This window comes from Oncorhynchus mykiss, chromosome 24 (genome assembly GCF_013265735.2).
Source record: "Oncorhynchus mykiss isolate Arlee chromosome 24, USDA_OmykA_1.1, whole genome shotgun sequence".
Taxonomy (NCBI): Eukaryota; Metazoa; Chordata; class Actinopteri; order Salmoniformes; family Salmonidae; genus Oncorhynchus; species Oncorhynchus mykiss.
This window is the reverse complement of record NC_048588.1, coordinates 25,203,472-25,223,481: the sequence shown is the minus strand read 5'-3', so window position 1 is coordinate 25,223,481 and position 20,010 is coordinate 25,203,472. Positions and strand designations below refer to the sequence as shown.

The 20,010-nt window shown below is 44.7% G+C and overlaps 1 protein-coding gene across 4 annotated transcripts in view; it reads right to left on the bottom strand.

The window, feature by feature from the left end:
- Window positions 1–20,010, bottom strand: part of LOC110504061 (neurofibromin) — a 118,714-nt gene that overhangs the window by 15,970 nt on the left and 82,734 nt on the right. For all 4 annotated transcript variants that reach the window (XM_036962074.1, XM_036962075.1, XM_036962073.1 and 1 more), the window contains 13 exons: window positions 18,489–18,682; window positions 17,669–17,809; window positions 16,092–16,371; window positions 15,587–15,801; window positions 15,380–15,441; window positions 10,584–10,725; window positions 9,924–10,025; window positions 9,479–9,619; window positions 9,236–9,362; window positions 8,613–8,744; window positions 2,538–2,673; window positions 578–735; window positions 1–231 (listed from right to left, as the gene is read on the bottom strand). The exon at window positions 1–231 is cut by the window's left edge and continues 11 nt beyond it. In XM_036962074.1, the coding sequence (XP_036817969.1) occupies window positions 1–231; window positions 578–735; window positions 2,538–2,673; window positions 8,613–8,744; window positions 9,236–9,362; window positions 9,479–9,619; window positions 9,924–10,025; window positions 10,584–10,725; window positions 15,380–15,441; window positions 15,587–15,801; window positions 16,092–16,371; window positions 17,669–17,809; window positions 18,489–18,682 (2,061 nt within the window). The remainder of the gene's footprint in view (window positions 232–577; window positions 736–2,537; window positions 2,674–8,612; window positions 8,745–9,235; window positions 9,363–9,478; window positions 9,620–9,923; window positions 10,026–10,583; window positions 10,726–15,379; window positions 15,442–15,586; window positions 15,802–16,091; window positions 16,372–17,668; window positions 17,810–18,488; window positions 18,683–20,010) is intronic.

The window sequence follows — 20,010 nt, the reverse complement described above, 5'->3', positions numbered from 1 at the left end:
GCAGCAGGGCCTGGACTTTGGGGTCAGTCAGCACCTCCTCGTCCAAAAGGACATTGGACTCGGTCACAGACATCTTGCGGAGGTGGGAGTGGCCCATTCTTTGGTTGTCTATCTCATTGTCGTTCTCGGCCACGCACCTAACCTTAGGCGGGGTGGTGACGCCAGACTCGGTCTCTGGTCTCTTTGGTGCTTTGGAGTCAGATATCAGGTGATCAAAACTCTTCCTGGTTCCTGAAGAAATATACCACAGACAGAGAGTGTAGAGCTAATAATTGAAGAGGGTGAGGAGAGGGTCTAGGCAGATAAGGTGGTGAGTGGTGACATGGGATGTCCATCTGACAGCACTCTTAGATCAGGAGTGTATTTCTTGCCGGACATGAGACACAACTAACGCTGTAGTCAATACTGCCTGGTCATAGTCAGCATTAGCATGGCTTCAAAGCATAGACAGAGTATACACCCAAAAAACTGCTTGCATGATACACTTCTGGCGCAGCAGTATAAAATGCTTCTCCAATGCTAAGGGGAACACCTAGACAACATTACCAGTGTAGTTTAGCAGCAATGTTATAGTTACCCAGCAGCTTCTTGGTGTTGGCATGGGAGGCCTGGCCCATGTCCAGGCTCATGGACTTGCGTGTACGGGGGCTGATCTGCCCCACCGTAGGGTAGTAGGCATTCAGATAGCGCTCTGACACCTTGGGAGATGCCCACAGCTGGCACTCTCTCAGTGTCCTGAGGGGAGGAGATGGGGGCCACAGGTACGGAAATAACACTTCAAGCTTGATGGTAAAGATATTTACCAAGAACATACAGTGCCTTGCGAAAGTATTCGGCCCCCTTGAACTTTGCGACCTTTTGCCACATTTCAAGCTTCAAACATAAAGATATAAAACTGTATTTTTTTGTGAAGAATCAACAACAAGTGGGACACAATCATGAAGTGGAACGACATTTATTGATTTTAACAAATCAAAAACTGAAAAATTGGGCGTGCAAAATTATTCAGCCCCTTTACTTTCAGTGCAGCAAACTCTCTCCAGAAGTTCAGTGAGGATCTCTGAATGATCCAATGTTGACCTAAATGACTAATGATGATAAATACAATCCACCTGTGTGTAATCAAGTCTCCGTATAAATGCACCTGCACTGTGATAGTCTCAGAGGTCCGTTAAAAGCGCAGAGAGCATCATGAAGAACAAGGAACACACCAGGCAGGTCCGAGATACTGTTGTGAAGAAGTTTAAAGCCGGATTTGGATACAAAAAGATTTCCCAAGCTTTAAACATCCCAAGGAGCACTGTGCAAGCGATAATATTGAAATGGAAGGAGTATCAGACCACTGCAAATCTACCAAGACCTGGCCGTCCCTCTAAACTTTCAGCTCATACAAGGTGAAGACTGATCAGAGATGCAGCCAATAGGCCCATGATCACTCTGGATGAACTGCAGAGATCTACAGCTGAGGTGGGAGAATCTGTCCATAGGACAACAATCAGTCGTATATTGCACAAATCTGGCCTTTATGGAAGAGTGGCAAGAAGAAAGCCATTTCTTAAAGATATCCATAAAAAGTGTCGTTTAAAGTTTGCCACAAGCCACCTGGGAGACACACCAAACATGTGGAAGAAGGTGCTCTGGTCAGATGAAACCAAAATTGAACTTCTTGGCAACAATGCAAAACGTTATGTTTGGCGTAAAAGCAACACAGCTAAACACACCATCCCCACTGTCAAACATGGTGGTGGCAGCATCATGGTTTGGGCCTGCTTTTCTTCAGCAGGGACAGGGAAGATGGTTAAAATTGATGGGAAGATGGATGGAGCCAAATACAGGACCATTCTGGAAGAAAACCTGATGGAGTCTGCAAAAGACCTGAGACTGGGACGGAGATTTGTCTTCCAACAAGACAATGATCCAAAACATAAAGCAAAATCTACAATGGAATGCTTCAAAAATAAACATATCCAGGTGATAGAATGGCCAAGTCAAAGTCCAGACCTGAATCCAATCGAGAATCTGTGGAAAGAACTGAAAACTGCTGTTCACAAATGCTCTCCATCCAACCTCACTGAGCTCGGGCTGTTTTGCAAGGAGGAATGGGAAAAAATGTCAGTCTCTCGATGTGCAAAACTGATAGAGACATACCCCAAGCGACTTACAGCTGTAATCGCAGCAAAAGGTGGCGTTACAAAGTATTAACTTAAGGGGGCTGAATAACTTTGCACGCCCAATTTTTCAGTTTTTGTTTTGTTAAAAAAGTTTGAAATATCCAATAAATGTCGTTCCACTTCATGATTGTGTCCCACTTGTTGTTGATTCTTCACAAAAAAATACAGTTTTATATCTTTATGTTTGAAGCCTGAAATGTGGCAAAAGGTCGCAAAGTTCAAGGGGGCCGAATACTTTCGCAAGGCACTGTAAGTTTCATCTTGGTAAAGATACTTACCAAGATACAACTATGGATAAAGGAAAATGGGCTTTGTCTTCAGCTAAGTTAAAACCTATTCAGGATCAAAGTGTCTTGAGCGCCTCACCTGCAGCTGGGGTCAGTGTGGTGCAGAGAGTAGGTATCCATGGGAATGTTCTCCATGGCCATCTCAGACAGCAGCAGAGACTTCCTGTGTTTTAGACTGCAGCGACTACGCACCTCCTCTGACACGGTGAGCAAGGCTGTAAACAGTCACACACACACACACACACACACACACGCACACGCACACGAACGCACGCACATACACACGCACGCATGCACACACGCACCAGATCAGGGTGAAAACCAGTAATGGGACACTTTTCCATCTTTGCATAAACATTCATGAATATACATAATGGTGCCGGAGGAGATGGCTGCCGTTTTACGGGCTCCTAACCAATTGTGCTATTGTGTTCGTTTTTTGCGTTAATTGTAACATATTTTGTACATGTTTCTGCCACCATCTCATAACCGAAAAGAGCTTCTGGATAACAGAACAGCGATTACCCACCTCATACTGGACAAAGATTTATTCTTTAATGAGTCGGACACAAAATACTTACTTCAGAAACTGGACAAGGCCCAAATCCCAGTCATTCGCATGAAGAAGAGACAGAGATATATGGGTCGTAGGTCGGTGTGCCTTGTAAGAATCCGACAGCAAGTGGGTAACCCGCCTCTACCATCAGTCCTATCAGCCAACGTGCAGTCATTGGATAATAGTCTTGATAGGAGCTCATCCAGTTTATCAGTCACTGGCTTCATCAATAAGTGCATCGATGACGTCATCCCCATTTTGACCGTACATACATATTCTAACCAGAAGCCATGGATTACAGGCAACATCCTCACTGAGCTAAAGGGTATATCTGCCACTTTCAAGGAGTAGGACTCTAACCAGGAAGCTTACTAGAAATCCTGCTATGCCCTTCGATGAATCAAACAGGTAAAGCGTCAATACAGGACTAAGATTGAATCCCATTTCACTGGCTCCGACGGTCATTGGATGTGGCAGGACTTGCAAACTATTACGGAATACAAAGGGAAGCACAGCCGCGAGCTGCCCAGTGACACGAGCATACTAGACGAGCTAAATTTCTTCAATTCGCTCTTCGAGGCAAGCAGCACTGAAGCATACATGAGAGCACCAGCTGCTCCGGATGAATGTGTGATCACGCTCTCAGTAGCAGATGTGAATAACACCTTTAAACAGATCAACATTCACAAGGCCGCAGGGACAGACGGATTACTAGGACGTGTACTCCAAGCATGGGTTGACCAACTGGCAAGTGTCTTCTGACATTTTCAACCTGTCCCCGACCGAGTCTAATACCAACATGTTTCAAAGCAGACCACCATAGTCCCTGTGCCCAAGAACACCACGGAAACCTGACTAAATGACTACCTGTAGCACTCACGTCGGTAGCCATTTAGTGCTTTGAAAGGCTGGTCATGGCTCACAACACAATTATCACAGAAACCCTAGATCCACTCCAAATTGCATACCATCCCAACATATCCACAGATGCTCTCTCTATTGCACTCCACACTGCCCTTTCCCACCTGAACAAAAGGAAGACCTATGTGAGAATGCTATTCACTGACGACAGCTTAGCGTTCAACACCATAGTGACATCAAAGCTCATCACCAAGCTAAAGACCCTGGGACTAAACACCTCCCTCAGCAACTGGATCCCAGACTTCCTAATGGGCTGCCCCCAGGTGGTAAGGGTAGGTAACAACACATCTGCCATTCTGATCCTCAACACTGGGGCCCCTCAGGGGTGCGTGCTCAGTCCCCTCCTGTACTCCCTGTACACCCATGACTGCATAGCCAAGCATGACTCCAACGCCATCATTACGTTTCCTGATGACACAACAGTGGTAGGACTGATCACCGACAACTATGAGACAGGAGGAGGTCAGAGACCAGGCAGTGTGGTGCAAGGATAACAACCTCTCCCTCAATGTGATTAAGACAAAGGAGATTTTCGACTACAGGAAAAGTAGGGCAGAAGACATTCTCATCAACGGGGCTGTAGTGGATCATGTTGAGAGCTTTACCAATGACCGACCTGTCAAGGTCCAAGCACACCAAGACAGTCGTGAAGAGGGCACGACAAAGCCTATTCCCCCTCAGGAGACTGAAAAGATTTGGCATGGATCCTAAGATGCTCAAAAAGTTATACAGCTGCACCATAGAGAGCATAGAGAGCAGGTGTGGGTTGCATCCCCAACCTGGTATGGAAACTGCTCAGCCTCGGAACACAAGGCACTACAGAGGGTAGTGTGTACGGCCCAGTACATCACTGGGGTCAAGCTTCCTGCCATCCAGGACCTCAACCAGGCGTGTCAGAGGAAGGCTCTAAAAATGTCTAATGACTCCAGCCACCCTAGGCATAGACCGTTCTCTCTGCTACCGCAAGGCAAGCGGTACCAGAGCTTCATGTCTAGGTCCAAAAGGAGCAGCTAATCAAATGGCTACCCGGAATATTTGCATTGATTCCCCCCCATGGCGCCGATAGATAGGGCAGCTGTGCTTATAGCCCCTAGGCAACTTTGCAGTATTATTATTATTATATATATTTTTAAATGTTATGTTATTTCTTACATTATTAGCGCAAACATTTTTTTTGTGTTATTACATACAGCCGGGAAGAACGTGTGGATATCAGAGCAGCTGTAACTCACCAGCATTACGACTAGGAATACAACTTTTTATAATCAGATCCTTTGTTCGTAACCCCCAGGGCAATTGAACTGATTCGAGGCTGATCCAAAACATCACAGGCGGAGAAGAGGTACTTGGAGTGGACTTCTAGTCCAAATCAGGAGGTGCATACAACACCCACCGCTTCCGAGTATATTACTCGCTAATGTTCAATATCTTGATAATAAAGTCAACGAGCTCAGGGCGAGGATTTCCTTCCAGAGAGACATCAGGGATTGTAACACACTGTTTCACGGAAACATGGCTCTCTCGGGATATACTGTCTTGAGTCCGTATAGCCAGTTGGGTTCTAAGTTCATTGCGCAGACAGGAATAAATATCTCTCCGGGAAGAAGGGCGGGGGTTTATGTTTCATGATTAACTACTCATGGTGTGATTGTGATAACACCCAGGACCTCAAGTGCTTTTGTTCACATGACCTAGAATACTTCACAATCAAATGCAGACCGTATTACCTCCCAAGATAATTTTCTTTGGTTATAGTCACAGCCCTGTTTTTTCCCCCCCATCAAGCCAATACCATGACGGCCCTCAAAGAACTTCACTGTACTTCCTGCAAACTGGAAACCACATTTCCTGAGGCTGCCTTTATTGTAGCTGGGTTTTTTAACAAAGCAAATTGGAGGAAAACGCTACCAAAGTTCTATTAAAACACTGACTGTAGTACCCGCGCTGCTAAAACACTCGACCACTGCTACTCCAACTTCCGAGATGCCGACAAGGCCGTCCCTCGCCCTCCCTTCGGGCAAATCTGATCACGACTCCATTTTGCTGATCCCTTCCTATATGCAGAAATTCAAAACAGGGAGAACCCGTGCTAAGGACTATTCAACGCTGGTCTGACCAATCGGAATCTACACTTCAAGATCGGTTTGACGACGCGGACTGGGATATGTTCCGGGTAGCCTCTGAGAAGAACATCAACGAATACACAGATGGTGTGAAAGCGTATAGGAGATGTTGTACCCACTGTGACTATTAAAACCTACCCTAACTAGAAACCGTGGATAGATGGCAGCATTCACACAAAACTGAAAGCGCAAACCACCGCATTTAACCATAGCAAGGTGACTGGGAATATGGCCGAATACAAACAGCGTAGTTATTCCCTCCGTAAGGCAATCAAACAGGAAAAAAGTCGGTATAGAGACAAAGTGGAGTCGCAATTCAACGGCTCAGACACGAGAGGTATGTCGCAGGTTCTATAGACAATCACGGACTACAAAAAGAAAAGCAGCCACTTCGCGGACACAGACGTCTTGCTTCCGAACAAGCTAAATACCTTCTTCGCCTGCTTTGAGGATAACGTAGTGCCACCGACACAGCCCGCTACTCTCCTTCTCCGTGGCAGACGTCAGTAAGACATTTAAGCGTGTTAACCCCCGCAAGGGTGCTGGCTCAGACATCATTCCGAGACCTGTCCTCAGAGCATGCACAGCAGGAGTGTATAAGTACATATTCAATCCCAGTCTGCTGTCCACACATGCTTCAAGATGGCCACCATTGTTCCTGTACCCAAGAAAGCTAATGTAACTGAACTAAATTTATATTGTGCAGTAGCACTCACTTCTGTCATTATGTAGTGCTTTGAGAGACTAGTCAAGGATCATATCACCTCCACCCTACCTGACACCCTAGACCCACTTCAAAAGCTCCACAGACCATGCAATTGGTATCGCACTGCCCTATCCCATCTGGACAAGAGGAATACCTATGTAAGAATGCTGTTCATTGACTATAGCTCAGCATTCAACACCACAGCACCCTCCAAGTTCATCATTAAGCTTGACCCTGTGCAACTGGGTTCTGGACTTCCTGACAGGTGGTGAAGGTAGGAAACAATACCTCCACTTTGCTTTTTCTAAACACGGTGCCCTCACAAGGGTGCGTGCTCAGCCCCCTCCTGTAACCCTGTTCACCCATGACCGCGTGGCCAAGCACGCCTCCAACTCAATCATCAAGTTTGCAGATGACACAACAGTAGTAGGCCTGATTACCAACAATGACGAGACAGTCTACAGGGAAGAGGTGAGGGCCCTGGGAGTGTGGTGCCAGGAAAATAACCTCTCACTCAAAGTCAACAAAACAAAATAGATGATCGTGGACTTCAGGAAACAGCACCCCCATATCCACATCAACAGGACAGCAGTGGAGAGGGAAAGCAACAGCGCCTCTTCAACCTCAGGAGGCTGAAGAAATATGGTTTGGCACCTAAAACCCACACAAACTTCTACAGATGCACAATTGAGAGCATCCTGTAAGAATGTATCACCGACTGGTATGGCAACTGCACCGCCCGCAGCGCTCTCCAAAGGGTGGTGCGGTCTGCCCAACGCAACACCGGGGACCACCTGCCCTCCAGGACACATACAGCACCCGATGTCACAGGAAGGCCAAAAAGATCATCAAGGACAACAACCACCCGAGCCACTGCCTGTTCACCCCTCTATCTTCCATAAGTAGAGGTCAGTACAGGTACATCAAAGCTGGGACCGAAAGACTGAAAAATAGCTTCTATCGCAAGGCCATCAGACTGTAAAATAGTTATCACTAGCACATTAGAGGGTGTTGCCCTATATACAGACTTGAAATCAATGGCCACTTCAATAATGTTTACATATTTTACATTACTCATCTCATACATATTGTATCTTAGTGTACACCGCTCTGACATTGCTCATCCAAATATTTATATTTTATTTTACTTTAGATTGGTGTGTATTGTTGTGAAATTGTTCGACATTACTGCACTATTGGAGCTAGAAACACAAGCATTTCGCGACACCTGCAATAACATATAATTAACACGAGTATGTGAATGAGTAGTTATGTCCAAACTGTTGACTGGTACTGTACATATTACCTCAATTCCCTCGACGAACCTGTGCCCCCGCATATTGACTCAGTACCCGTACCCCGTATATAGTCTCGTTGCTGTTTTCTATTTACTTCAGTTTATTTAGTCAATACTTAAAACACTTATTTTTTCTTAAAACTGCACTGTTGGTTAAGGGCTTGTAGGTTTGTGCCCTGAGCACAAACATTTTAAAATAAACATTCCAAATAAAATAAGAATAAAGATAGACTACAGGGTACAATTACAATAGTACACTTTCAACAAATAAACCATTACATCAATGAGAACAACTGCAATCCTCAATTAATGAATTTAACACCAGTCTTAAAATACCTCAGCGGCATCAGGGAGTCAATTCCAACAATGGGGGGCAGTACATGACAGAATATCATATCTGTTTAACAAATCTTGTTTCTAAAGCAACACACTGCTTTCTATCCAAAAAGCACATTGCAGGTCCAGTGAGTTGACAAAAAATGAAGGTCTGGTGAGTCAACACAAAGTGTGGGTGAGTGGAGTCAGTGTGTAGGACTGTGACTGGAACTGACCTGCCAGGTAGGCCACGCTTTGGCTGTTGACCTCAAACTTGTCACAGTTGAGGTGTTTTCCCACCAGGGCCAGCAGCGTGTGGAGGATACGCACCGTACGAGCCACCGTTGTGGGCGACGGGTGTCTGTAGCCTTCACATTGACACGCACAGAAGGGAAACCAAGTGGCACGTAAGTCATAGCCATACACCACTCCACTGCTCACTTGGTAGATTGTAACATAGCCATATTAATTCAACACGGTTAGCATTAAAACACATCAAGGTCTACAGAATACACAGCATTAAATGCAGCTAGTGACAAGTACAGACTACAGAGACAAGTGAAAACACCAACAACTGCTGACAAGCTCTTTGTCACTGCAGGACATGTCAATATTGCTAGTTTGGGTCTCTGACTGAGTGGGAAGACAGGTTTTCATTAGTGGCTCAGCAAGTCAGGCCAAAGTCTTTGTCTATCCTTTATCTAGGTAGATTAGACCCAAACAAATTCAAACATTTTCAGAATGTTTACTTAAGAAATATTGACAGAGAAGCCGTGGTTTATATGATACACAGTACAGTCACAGGAAGGGGAGTTGCTAGGGCCAAGATGTAGTCAGGTGCCTTGGGCCCTCTCCTTACCTTTCAGCAGGTGTCCCACCAGTGCGAAGTTGAAGTTAGAGCTGAAGTTGAGGCCCACAAAGTGGTCCATCTGTTTACAATGCCACTCCAGAGGATGCCTGATCTCCATAAACACCTCCTCTGGACTCTTGATAGGGGGGGGGGGGGGGGGGGGGGGGGGGGGGGGGTGTATTCAGCATATAAATAGTGTCAATATATGTTTAATTTTTGTCATTGAACTGAGAGTGAGTGTCTGTCTGTTACCTTGTCGTTGAATACTCTCAGGCTGTCCAGAGTGTGCAGGTTCTGCTCTAGCAGGGCCGTTCCAGCAGAGTACAGGTTGAGTTCATCCAGCTGCAGCACAGCCACAGCCACCCAGAACACAGCCTTGTGCATGGGGGAGTCCTGGAGGAGCATACAGTATAACCCATGAGGTTACATACATTATATACGGGAACAGCACCAAGCACATTAAGATAACAAAGAACAAATCTAGCCTTCCTCCGATTCCAAATTGTTATTAAAAATCACGAACCAACAACTTACAGCTGGGTTCTTTATTGAATAGTAGAACACAAGCATTTTGTTGCACTTGCGATAACATCTGCAAATCTGTGTACGTGACCAAAAAAACTTTAATTTGACAAGCAGTAGACCACAGACAATCACATTATGTATTGCATGTGTTCTGTGTTTGCGGTTTGTGTACCTTGTTGAGCAGGGGCTGCAGCTTAGTCAGAGCGATGACTGTGGCCTCAATCAACACCTGGCTGTTGTAGTTATCAGGTCCCTTTAAGCAGCTCTCCAGCCCCTGTGGAGGAAGAGGACAGGAGAGGATGAGTGAAAGAGAGAGGGTGTGGGGTGAGAGATAGAGATAAAAGAAAGAAAGAACAAACATGAAAAAGAGGAAATAAAACGAGAGGGAGAGATATAGAGAGTAGCGGGGTAGAGAAGAAAAGGTAGAGAGTGTATCATAGTATCCATAATGTTAGCTAGAGGATTAGAAACCATTGGATTAGTGGGTTGGTGCACTCATAAACACTTAGCTCTCTGCATATTGCAGATAGAGCTCACACATATTGCAGATAGCACCCACAGGCAGCCTAGCCTGTACAGACTGAGCCAGACAAAAATTGGCAGACTGAGCTAAGGAAAGGTAAAATACACTCACCACCACCCCTCAATGTTTGTGTGTGTGTGTGTGTTAATTCTGGAAGATGGAGTTGCTCATTAAAACTCAGCGCTCCAACAGTCTGTGTGTGTGTGTGTGTGTGTGTGTGTGTGTGTGTGTGTGTGTATACATGTTAATTCTGGAAGACAGAGTTGCTCATTAAAACTCAGCTCTCCAACAGCGTGTGTGTAGACCCACCCGGTCTATGCTGAGCAGGGGGCTGGCCTTGCTGAGGATCCTGATGATCTGTTTGATCTGGCTGTGGGTCACTCTCTTACTGATGCAGCCAAACACCACCAGGGCTCTGGGCTGCAGGGACGGGTTGTACTGGAACGCAAACCTGGTGGACGACATAGGTGGCATTTGAGAAGAGCACAATAGAGTGTATATACAGTACATTCAGAAAGAATTCAGACCCGAGTCCACATTGCTCCATTACAACCTTAGAAAATGTATTCAATAAAAAAAATCCTCAATCTACACACAATACTCCATAATGACAACGTAAAAACATGTCCCTGACCAAGACTCTACCTACAGCTGGCAGCCCGGCCAAACTGAGCAATCACGGTAGAAGGGCCTTGGTCAGGGAGGTGACCAAGAAATCAATGGTCACTGACAAACCTCCAGAGTTCCTCTATGGAGATTGGAGAACCTTCAAGAAGGACAACCATCTGTGCAGAACTCCCTCAATCAGGCCTTTATGGTAGAGTGGCCAGACGGTAGCCACTCCTCAGTAAAAGGCACATGACAGTCCGCTTGGAGTTTGCCAAAAGGCCCCGAAAGGACTCTCAGACTAGGGTTGCAAAGGGTTGAAAACTTTCAGGTAAATTTCCGGAATTGTTCTGGAGATTTTCCATGGGAAGTTAAGCCTGGGAATTTGGGGAATTTTGCTTAAATTCATTAAAAAAGTGGGATACACAAGGTAATTCTAGGTCTTGTGGCATATTTTGATTAAACTATCACCAATTCAATGGAATTCATTCTTCCATCACATACTCTTCCATGCCTGTACAGCTGATTCTCAAGATCTTGCACAATAATGAGATGCTATTGAGCCCACACTACTACATGCTTTCTGTTAAGTTTGGATTACAATACTGGGTGGGGTAAATATATTTTATAGAACATACATTATTTTTTGTTAACTAGTAAATAGTAGCCTACAACAAAGTGTGTTTAAATAATTTCTAACTTGTTAAACATTTCTGCTAGTTAGTTTTTGCTACCATGTTGGTTTTAGCTTGCTTGAGCCTGCTAACTGAGGAGTGTTAATTCACCTGTTTCCATACATGTTTCAATTTGAAACATTTATCTTACAAAGGAGTTGTTTAATCTAACTGCTTAACTATTTATCTGTAAATGGAATTGTATTTGTTTTTTTCTAATTTTTACAAGAAATGCCACGGGCACTTTCTGATGTGTGGAGACATTTCACTGCAGCTAAAAAAGCTGTGTACATTTGAAAATACTGTACCAAATCATATGTGAAGAATACAACGAAGATGCAGAACCATCTGGCCAAGAGCATTAAGTTCCCTCTGCGCTCACAACAAGCAACCACTGACAAAAGTCCCTCCACTTCTATTTGAGTTGAAAATGATGAATCAGACACCTTATCGATAGCAACAGTTATTTTGACTCAATGGAGGAACGTAGTCAGAAATGCTGATGAGTGTCTCGCTTGGGCTGTGTACGCAACTGGTTCACCTCTGATGCTCACAGGCAATGTGTATTGGAAGAGAAAGTATATGATGATATAATTAACTATATAATCTCCACCCCGCAACCAGTATTCTACAAGAGCACAGACACAAGGGACAACAGACACACCAGTCTCTACATTGCAGATGAGCTGAAGGCAGTCATCAATGACCTTGGACCACAGAAGGTATTTGCACTGGTGACAGACAATGCTGCAAACATGAAGGCTGCTTGGTCTAAAATGGAGGAGTCCTACCCTCACATCACACCCATTGGCTGTGCTGCTCATGCATTGAATATGCTCCGCAAGAAAACAATGGACACACTCTACAAGAGAGCCAAGGAAATGGTTAGGTATGCGAAGGGTCATCAAGTTATAGCAGCAATCTACCTCACCAAGCAAAGTGAGAAGAATAAGAACACCACATAGAAGCTGACCAGCACCACCCGTTGGGTTGGTGTTGTTATCATGTTTGACAGTCTCCTGGAGGGGAAGGAGTCTCCCCAAGAAAAGGCCATATCACAGTATGCCGAGAGAGTGGTAAGCATCCTGAAACCTATAGCAGTAGCCATTGCACAGATTGAGGGAGAAAATGCCATCCTGTCTGATGTTCAGACTCTGCTTGCAGATGTGAGAGAAGAAATCCACACTGCCATGCCCAATTCACTGTTGCTCCAAGCAGAGGAAACTGCCATTCTGAAATACATTAAAAAGTGTGAAGACTTCTGCGTGAAGCCCATACACGCCGCAGCGTACATGTTGGACCCCAAGTATGCTGGCAAGAGCATCCTGTCTGGTGCGGAGATCAACAAGGCATATGGTGTCAACACAACCGTGTCTCGCCACCTTGGCCTGGATGAGGGCAAGGTTCTTGGCAGTCTGGCAAAGTCCACTTCCGAACAAGGACTTTGGGATGGAGATGCAATATGGCAGTCGTGCCAACATATCTCATCAGCCACCTGGTGGAAGGGACTTAGCGATCCGCGATCCGGAGGCTCTTTCCCCTGTTGCCTCCATCATGCTTTCCCCTGTTGCCTCCATCATCCTCCAAATCCCACCAACATCAGTCGCCTCAGAGCGCAACTGGTCTGTGTTTGGGAACACACACACCAAAGCACACAACAGGCTGACCAATACAGGGGTTGAAAAATTGGTGGCCATCCGGGCAAATTTGAGGCTTTTTCAACCTGACAACAAGCCATCCTCAACAAGGTTATAAAGTGACAGTGAAAATGAGGCCTCAGAGTCTGTTCAAGAGGTGGACATTGAGGATGTCCAGGCAGAATACATGGAAGCCTGAGAGGAAGACAACCTAAGCTTTAGTTTCTAGAGTGTCATTTTACAAATACATGTTGAAAACGTTTTTGGGAGATGTGATGGATTATTGGGGATCATTCAATAATCCATTTTGTTGTTCAGTGAATTCATCCCATGTGAAGAGTCAACTCATTTAGTTAAAGTTCATCCCATGTGAAGAGTCAACTGATTTAGTTAAAGTTCATCCCATGTGAAGAGTCAACTCATTTAGTTAAAGTTCATCCCATGTGAAGAGTCAACTCATTTAGTTAAAGTTCATCCCATGTGAAGAGTCAACTCATTTAGTTAAAGTTCATCCCATGTGAAGAGTCAACTCATTTAATTAAAGTTCATCCCATGTGAAGAGTCAACTCATTTAGTTAAAGTTCATCCCATGTGAAGAGTCAACTCATTTAATTAAAGTTCATCCCATGTGAAGAGTCAACTCATTTAGTTAAAGTTCATCCCATGTGAAGAGTCAACTCATTTAGTTAAAGTTCATCCCATGTGAAGAGTCAACTCATTTAGTTAAAGTTCATCCCATGTGAAGAGTCAACTCATTTAGTTAAAGTTCATCCCATGTGAAGAGTCAACTCATTTAATTAAAGTTCATCCCATGTGAAGAGTCAACTCATTTAGTTAAAGTTCATCCCATGTGAAGAGTCAACTCATTTAATTAAAGTTCATCCCATGTGAAGAGTCAACTCATTTAGTTAAAGTTCATCCCATGTGAAGAGTCAACTCATTTAATTAAAGTTCATCCCATGTGAAGAGTCAACTCATTTAGTTAAAGTTCATCCCATGTGAAGAGTCAACTCATTTAATTAAAGTTCATCCCATGTGAAGAGTCAACTCATTTAATTAAAGTTCATCCCATGTGAAGAGTCAACTCATTTAATTAAAGTTCTATTCGTAACTTAATCGTTTTTTTCTTTCTATTGGAAGGACTTTTATCATTTGCAAGTATGTTTCTGTCTCCATATGATATGGTAAATATATCCAATGCAAAAAACAATTAATATTAATTTGCATATATTTCCGTTAATTCCCATATGTTCCCACAGGAAGTTTCCACCACTGAATATTCCCCAAAATATGCAACCCTATCTCAGACCATGACAAACAAGATTATCTGGTCTGACAAACATGATTATCTGGTCTGAGAAACCAAGATTCAACCCTTTGGCCTGAATGCCAAGCTTCATATCTGGAGGGACCAGGCACTGCTCATCACCTGGCCAATACCATCCCTACGGTGAAGCATGGTGGCGGCAGCATCATGCTGTGGAGATGTTTTTCAGCAGCAGGGAGACTAGCCAATATTGAGGGCAAGATGAACGGAGCAAAGTACAGAGAGACCCTTGATGAAAAGCTGCTCCAGAGCACTCAGAACCTCAGACGGGGCTGAATGTTCACCTTCCAACAGGACAAAGACCCTAAGCACACAGCCAACACAACGCAGCAGTGGCTTTGGGACAAGTCTCTGAATGTCCTTGAGTGGCCCAGCCAGAGCCCGGACATGAACCCGATCAAACAACTCTGGAGAGACCTGAAAACAGCTGTGCAGCAACGCTCCCCATCCAACCTGACAGAGCTTGAGAGGATCTACAGAGAAGAATGGGAAAAATACCCAAATACAGGTGTGACAAGCTTGTAGCATCATACCCAAGAAGACTCAAGGCTGTAATCACTGCCAAAGGTGCTACAACAAAGTACTGAGTAAAGGGTCTGAATACTTATGTATATTAGATATTTCAGTTATGTGTTTTATAAATTTGCACAAACTTCTAAAAACCTGTTATTGCTTTGTCATTTTGGGGTATTGTGTATAGATTGATTAGGGATTTAAATTAATATTTTTTTTTTTTAGAATAAGGCCATAACGTAACAAATTGTGGAAAAAGTGAAGCGGTCTGAATACCTTCCGAATGCACTGAGAGACATTCATTGATAGTGGTCAAAGTGAATATGTCTCAAAAGAAATCTGACATACTTCTGAGCCAGCTCGGTCCATTGGTCCAGCCATTTGCACGCTGGGATGTCCCTCATGCACGCCTACAAGAGAGGACATATTCAGTCAGATATTGGTATTTTGCTTGTATTCTGGACGGTACATAGTATAATGTATAGTATAGTATGTAATGTGTGTGTGTGTGTGTGAGCATGCCTGTGTGTGTGTGTGTGTGTGTGTCTCCCTCACCTCCATGATCTCCAGCAGGGCCTCAGTGACGGTCTCCAGGGAGGAGAGGGCGAAGGTCTCCCTCTCGTAGGACCCGGGGGAGAAGGAGCGGTCACGGTAGCTGGAGCGGAAGGCGATGACCGCAGCAGACTTGACCTTACTGATGCCAAACAGCAGGTAGAACTTAGGCAGGGAGAACTCTGTCAGGCTCAGCCTCAGGACCTGCTTGGTCTCCTCTGGAAGAGATCATGACAAGAAGAGAAGATGACTTGTTGCTCTTCTGAAAGAAAATCCCTGAACACTGATATCTATAGCAAACTGTTTTAAACAAACATAAATAACAGACATTGACCTCTATTGAGTAGTTTCATGGTTCACTGCATGCAGTGCTTACATTGGGTCTTTCAATTATCTTACTAGCAAGGGAGCCCAGTGGCATCCATACACATTAATGACCAGGGAAGGGTATGCTGTTTAACTACAGATGGTATATAGTCTGCAGGGTAGATACGGTGTGCTTCCTCACCTCTGAAGTTGAGCTGGGAGCAGGTGCAGAGAGAGTGAATTATGTTGATGACCAGGCCGTGTGTGGAGGCGCGGAGGGACAGGGGGCCGGTGGCCACCAGCAGAGTGACCACGTGGAACAGGTAGGGCAGGTGAGTGGCCACGTCCAGAGAGTTGTTGAAGGACAACATCAGCATGTAACGGGCCAGGATGGCAATGTCATCCCACATCAGGTGCTGCTCCAGGGTGGGCGTGGGAGACAGGCACGTCTTGTCGATGATCTTACACATCCGGCCAATCACCTGGTCAGAGGGTGTGTGGAAATAGCCAATCATTATGAGGTATTAGAAGGTAGAGTCAGTGATATGACATCATATACTTTGTGCTGGACTATTTTAACTTCCTGATGACGTTAATATCTGCCAAGAGCAGCATCTTTTTGTTCTTATTTTGATTTTAAACGCGAGCGGTATCCCTAAAAAAAATTCAGATGTATTTTGGGATGTTGGCGAAATAGGAGGCAGAGAGAAGATGGCAGGGATTATATCTGTAAATAAAACACCATTGGCTCAAGCCCCGGGTGACAAATAGGCCATGGGGACCAGACAAAGTCCCCTTTGTCCCCAATAGCTGGCCTGTCATGACATCAGTAGTGGCTGGGCTGTAACATGCCAACCAAACAATGCCCACCCTCTGATGGATGACGTGGACATTAAGACTACTATATCAGAACACACAAACCCTGAAAATGATTCATCAAATGTGAAGCTTAAAGTAATTGATTAGTCACTTAAATAGATGTAAATGACTAAAATGGGACACCTCAACTAAAAGAGCACTGTGTTTGCTGTTCCTTAGCAAAATCATCTTCACCTTCATCATCATCATCATCTTCACAATGATCACCATTCACTGCCATGCTTTACAGTGTCTGCCTTAATAGGAGCGACGGCCTGGCTTACTATTGTCAGCCTGGGCTGTGAGGGTGTGTGTTGGGATGTTAGGGTGGGATAAACAGCTCACAGATGGGGTTGATGAGTCGGTCAGTTTGGATGATGTGTAAAGAAGCTGTAACTAAAGCAAATTGGTAAGGATTAATCCATTTAAATGCAAATGTTCTTAGTTTGAAAGACATTTTACATTAAAAACAGCATTTAATATATGTTGTCTAGGACACTGTTTTGATGAGTTTATCTTTGTATCATACTAAAACTGTTTGCATCTTAATATTGATAATACAGAAATATTTATTTGCTTAATCCCAAATGATAATTTAGAAAATCCCAATTGGAATTGTAAACGGCCGCCATTAAGATTCTAACAGAGTTGTTCTAAAGTATACTTTGAGTTAGTGACATTGTGGCGTTTGAGAGGAAAACGGTCTCAGACCAGAGTGTTCATTAAGACAAGGACAGTGATGTCATCCATGTTGGGACACTGGGCTTGACATGGAGTGTCTGTTAGCATAAGACAGTGTTCCCAGTGCATCTAGACTGACAGTTAACTGTTAGCAATTTTGCCATTGAAAACAGTTGGCCCAGTTAGCATGTGTTAGCATGTGTTAGCCTGCGTAAACTAGCTCAAAGTGTAGATACCCACCTTGCTGGAGACCAGTTTGACGTTCCCTGAGGCCAGAGCCACAGCCGTGTCAGCCATGACCTCAGCCTTGATGGAGCCCAGGCCTCCTGTAGCGCTGGTCTTGATGAAGCTGTCCAACACCACGTCCAGCAGGTCCGTTATCTGAGGGCAGAGGGCAGAGGTCACAGGTCAGGTCACCAGGTCACATACAACCTGGGTTGCATTCAGTGGGGCTAAAAGTTAAGGACTGTTCAGAAATAAATATATTGTGTAGAATTGACAGGTCATATCTCAGAAACACAGAACTGCCCTTCTCCCCAAAAAGTGCACTTGTAAACCACCCAGAATGGATATGGTTATGAAAAATTAGAGAGGAGTTTAGAATGTGTTGTTTATTATCTATGGAGATATATTCAGATGTCTATACTACAGTCATTTGAGACAAGCCATTAAACTTTTACAACGTAGATAGCTAATGCTGTTTAGGAAGAACACTTCAAACCCCAAAGTACTGTCATTTCGATACTGTCAATTAAAAAATACAAATGTAAAAAAAAATGTTTGTTGAAAAACAGGCTATGTTGGAGGATTCATAAAGCATTCCTTGTGCTTATAAAAATACAATATGTCCCCATCTTCTACATGACTTCCTCCCATCTCTGCAAGCCTTCATCTCTGAGAAAGCCAACATGGGCCGTTTTTATTGGGCTTGGAGACATTTAACAGTACATTAAGTAAACATGTGCCCTCTAAGATAGATTTACATTTTAGTCAAACACTGAGGTCAAACAACAAGGATGTATGAATGTGTGTGTGTGTGTGTGTGTGTGTGGTTACTCACCTGGCCAAGGCTGCCCCAGATCTTTGCCTGTATAGAGGGGTACATCTGCTTCTCATTGATGGTCATGGTGATGAGCTTATCCAAGATGGCGCTGACGCGCTGACGTTTGGCGTCGTCATTGTGCTTACAGAACCTCACCAGGTTGAGCAGCCAGGGGGTCATGTACTCTAGACACAGGTGCTTCAGCTCTATACCTAAACACACACACACAGAATCAGAGATTTGATAACACCAGCTCCTCTGTTGTTGCTACAGTGTTGAGGAACAGAGGTTGGATAACACCAGCTCCTCTGTTGTTGCTGCAGTGTGGAGGAACAGAGGTTGGATAACACCAGCTCCTCTGTTGTTGCTGCAGTGTTGAGGAACAGAGGTTGGATAACACCAGCTCCTCTGTTGTTGCTACAGTGTTGAGGAACAGAGGTTTGATAACACCAGCTCCTCTGTTGTTGCTGCAGTGTTGAGGAACAGAGGTTTGATAACACCAGCTCCTCTGTTGTTGCTGCAGTGTGGAGGAACAGAGGTTGGATAACACCAGCTCCTCTGTTGTTGCTGCAGTGTTGAGGAACAGAGGTTGGATAACACCAGCTCCTCTGTTGTTGCTACAGTGTTGAGGAACAGAGGTTTGATAACACCAGCTCCTCTGTTGTTGCTACAGTGTGGAGGAACAGAGGTTGGATAACACCAGCTCCTCTGTTGTTGCTGCAGTGTTGAGGAACAGAGGTTGGATAACACCAGCTCCTCTGTTGTTGCTACAGTGTTGAGGAACAGAGGTTTGATAACACCAGCTCCTCTGTTGTTGCTACAGTGTTGAGGAACAGAGGTTTGATAACACCAGCTCCTCTGTTGTTGCTACAGTGTTGAGGAACAGAGGTTTGATAACACCAGCTCCTCTGTTGTTGCTGCAGTGTTGAGGAACAGAGGTTGGATAACGCCAGCTCCTCTGTTGTTGCTACAGTGTTGAGGAACAGAGGTTTGATAACACCAGCTCCTCTGTTGTTGCTACAGTGTTGAGGAACAGAGGTTTGATAACACCAGCTCCTCTGTTGTTGCTACAGTGTTGAGGAACAGAGGTTTGATAACACCAGCTCCTCTGTTGTTGCTGCAGTGTTGAGGAACAGAGGTTGGATAACACCAGCTCCTCTGTTGTTGCTACAGTGTTGAGGAACAGAGGTTTGATAACACCAGCTCCTCTGTTGTTGCTGCAGTGTTGAGGAACAGAGGTTTGATAACACCAGCTCCTCTGTTGTTGCTGCAGTGTGAAGGAACAGAGGTTGGATAACACCAGCTCCTCTGTTGTTGCTACAGTGTGGAGGAACAGAGGTTGGATAACACCAGCTCCTCTGTTGTTGCTGCAGTGTTGAGGAACAGAGGTTGGATAACACCAGCTCCTCTGTTGTTGCTGCAGTGTGAAGGAACAGAGGTTGGATAACACCAGCTCCTCTGTTGTTGCTGCAGTGTTGAGGAACAGAGGTTGGATAACACCAGCTCCTCTGTTGTTGCTACAGTGTGGAGGAACAGAGGT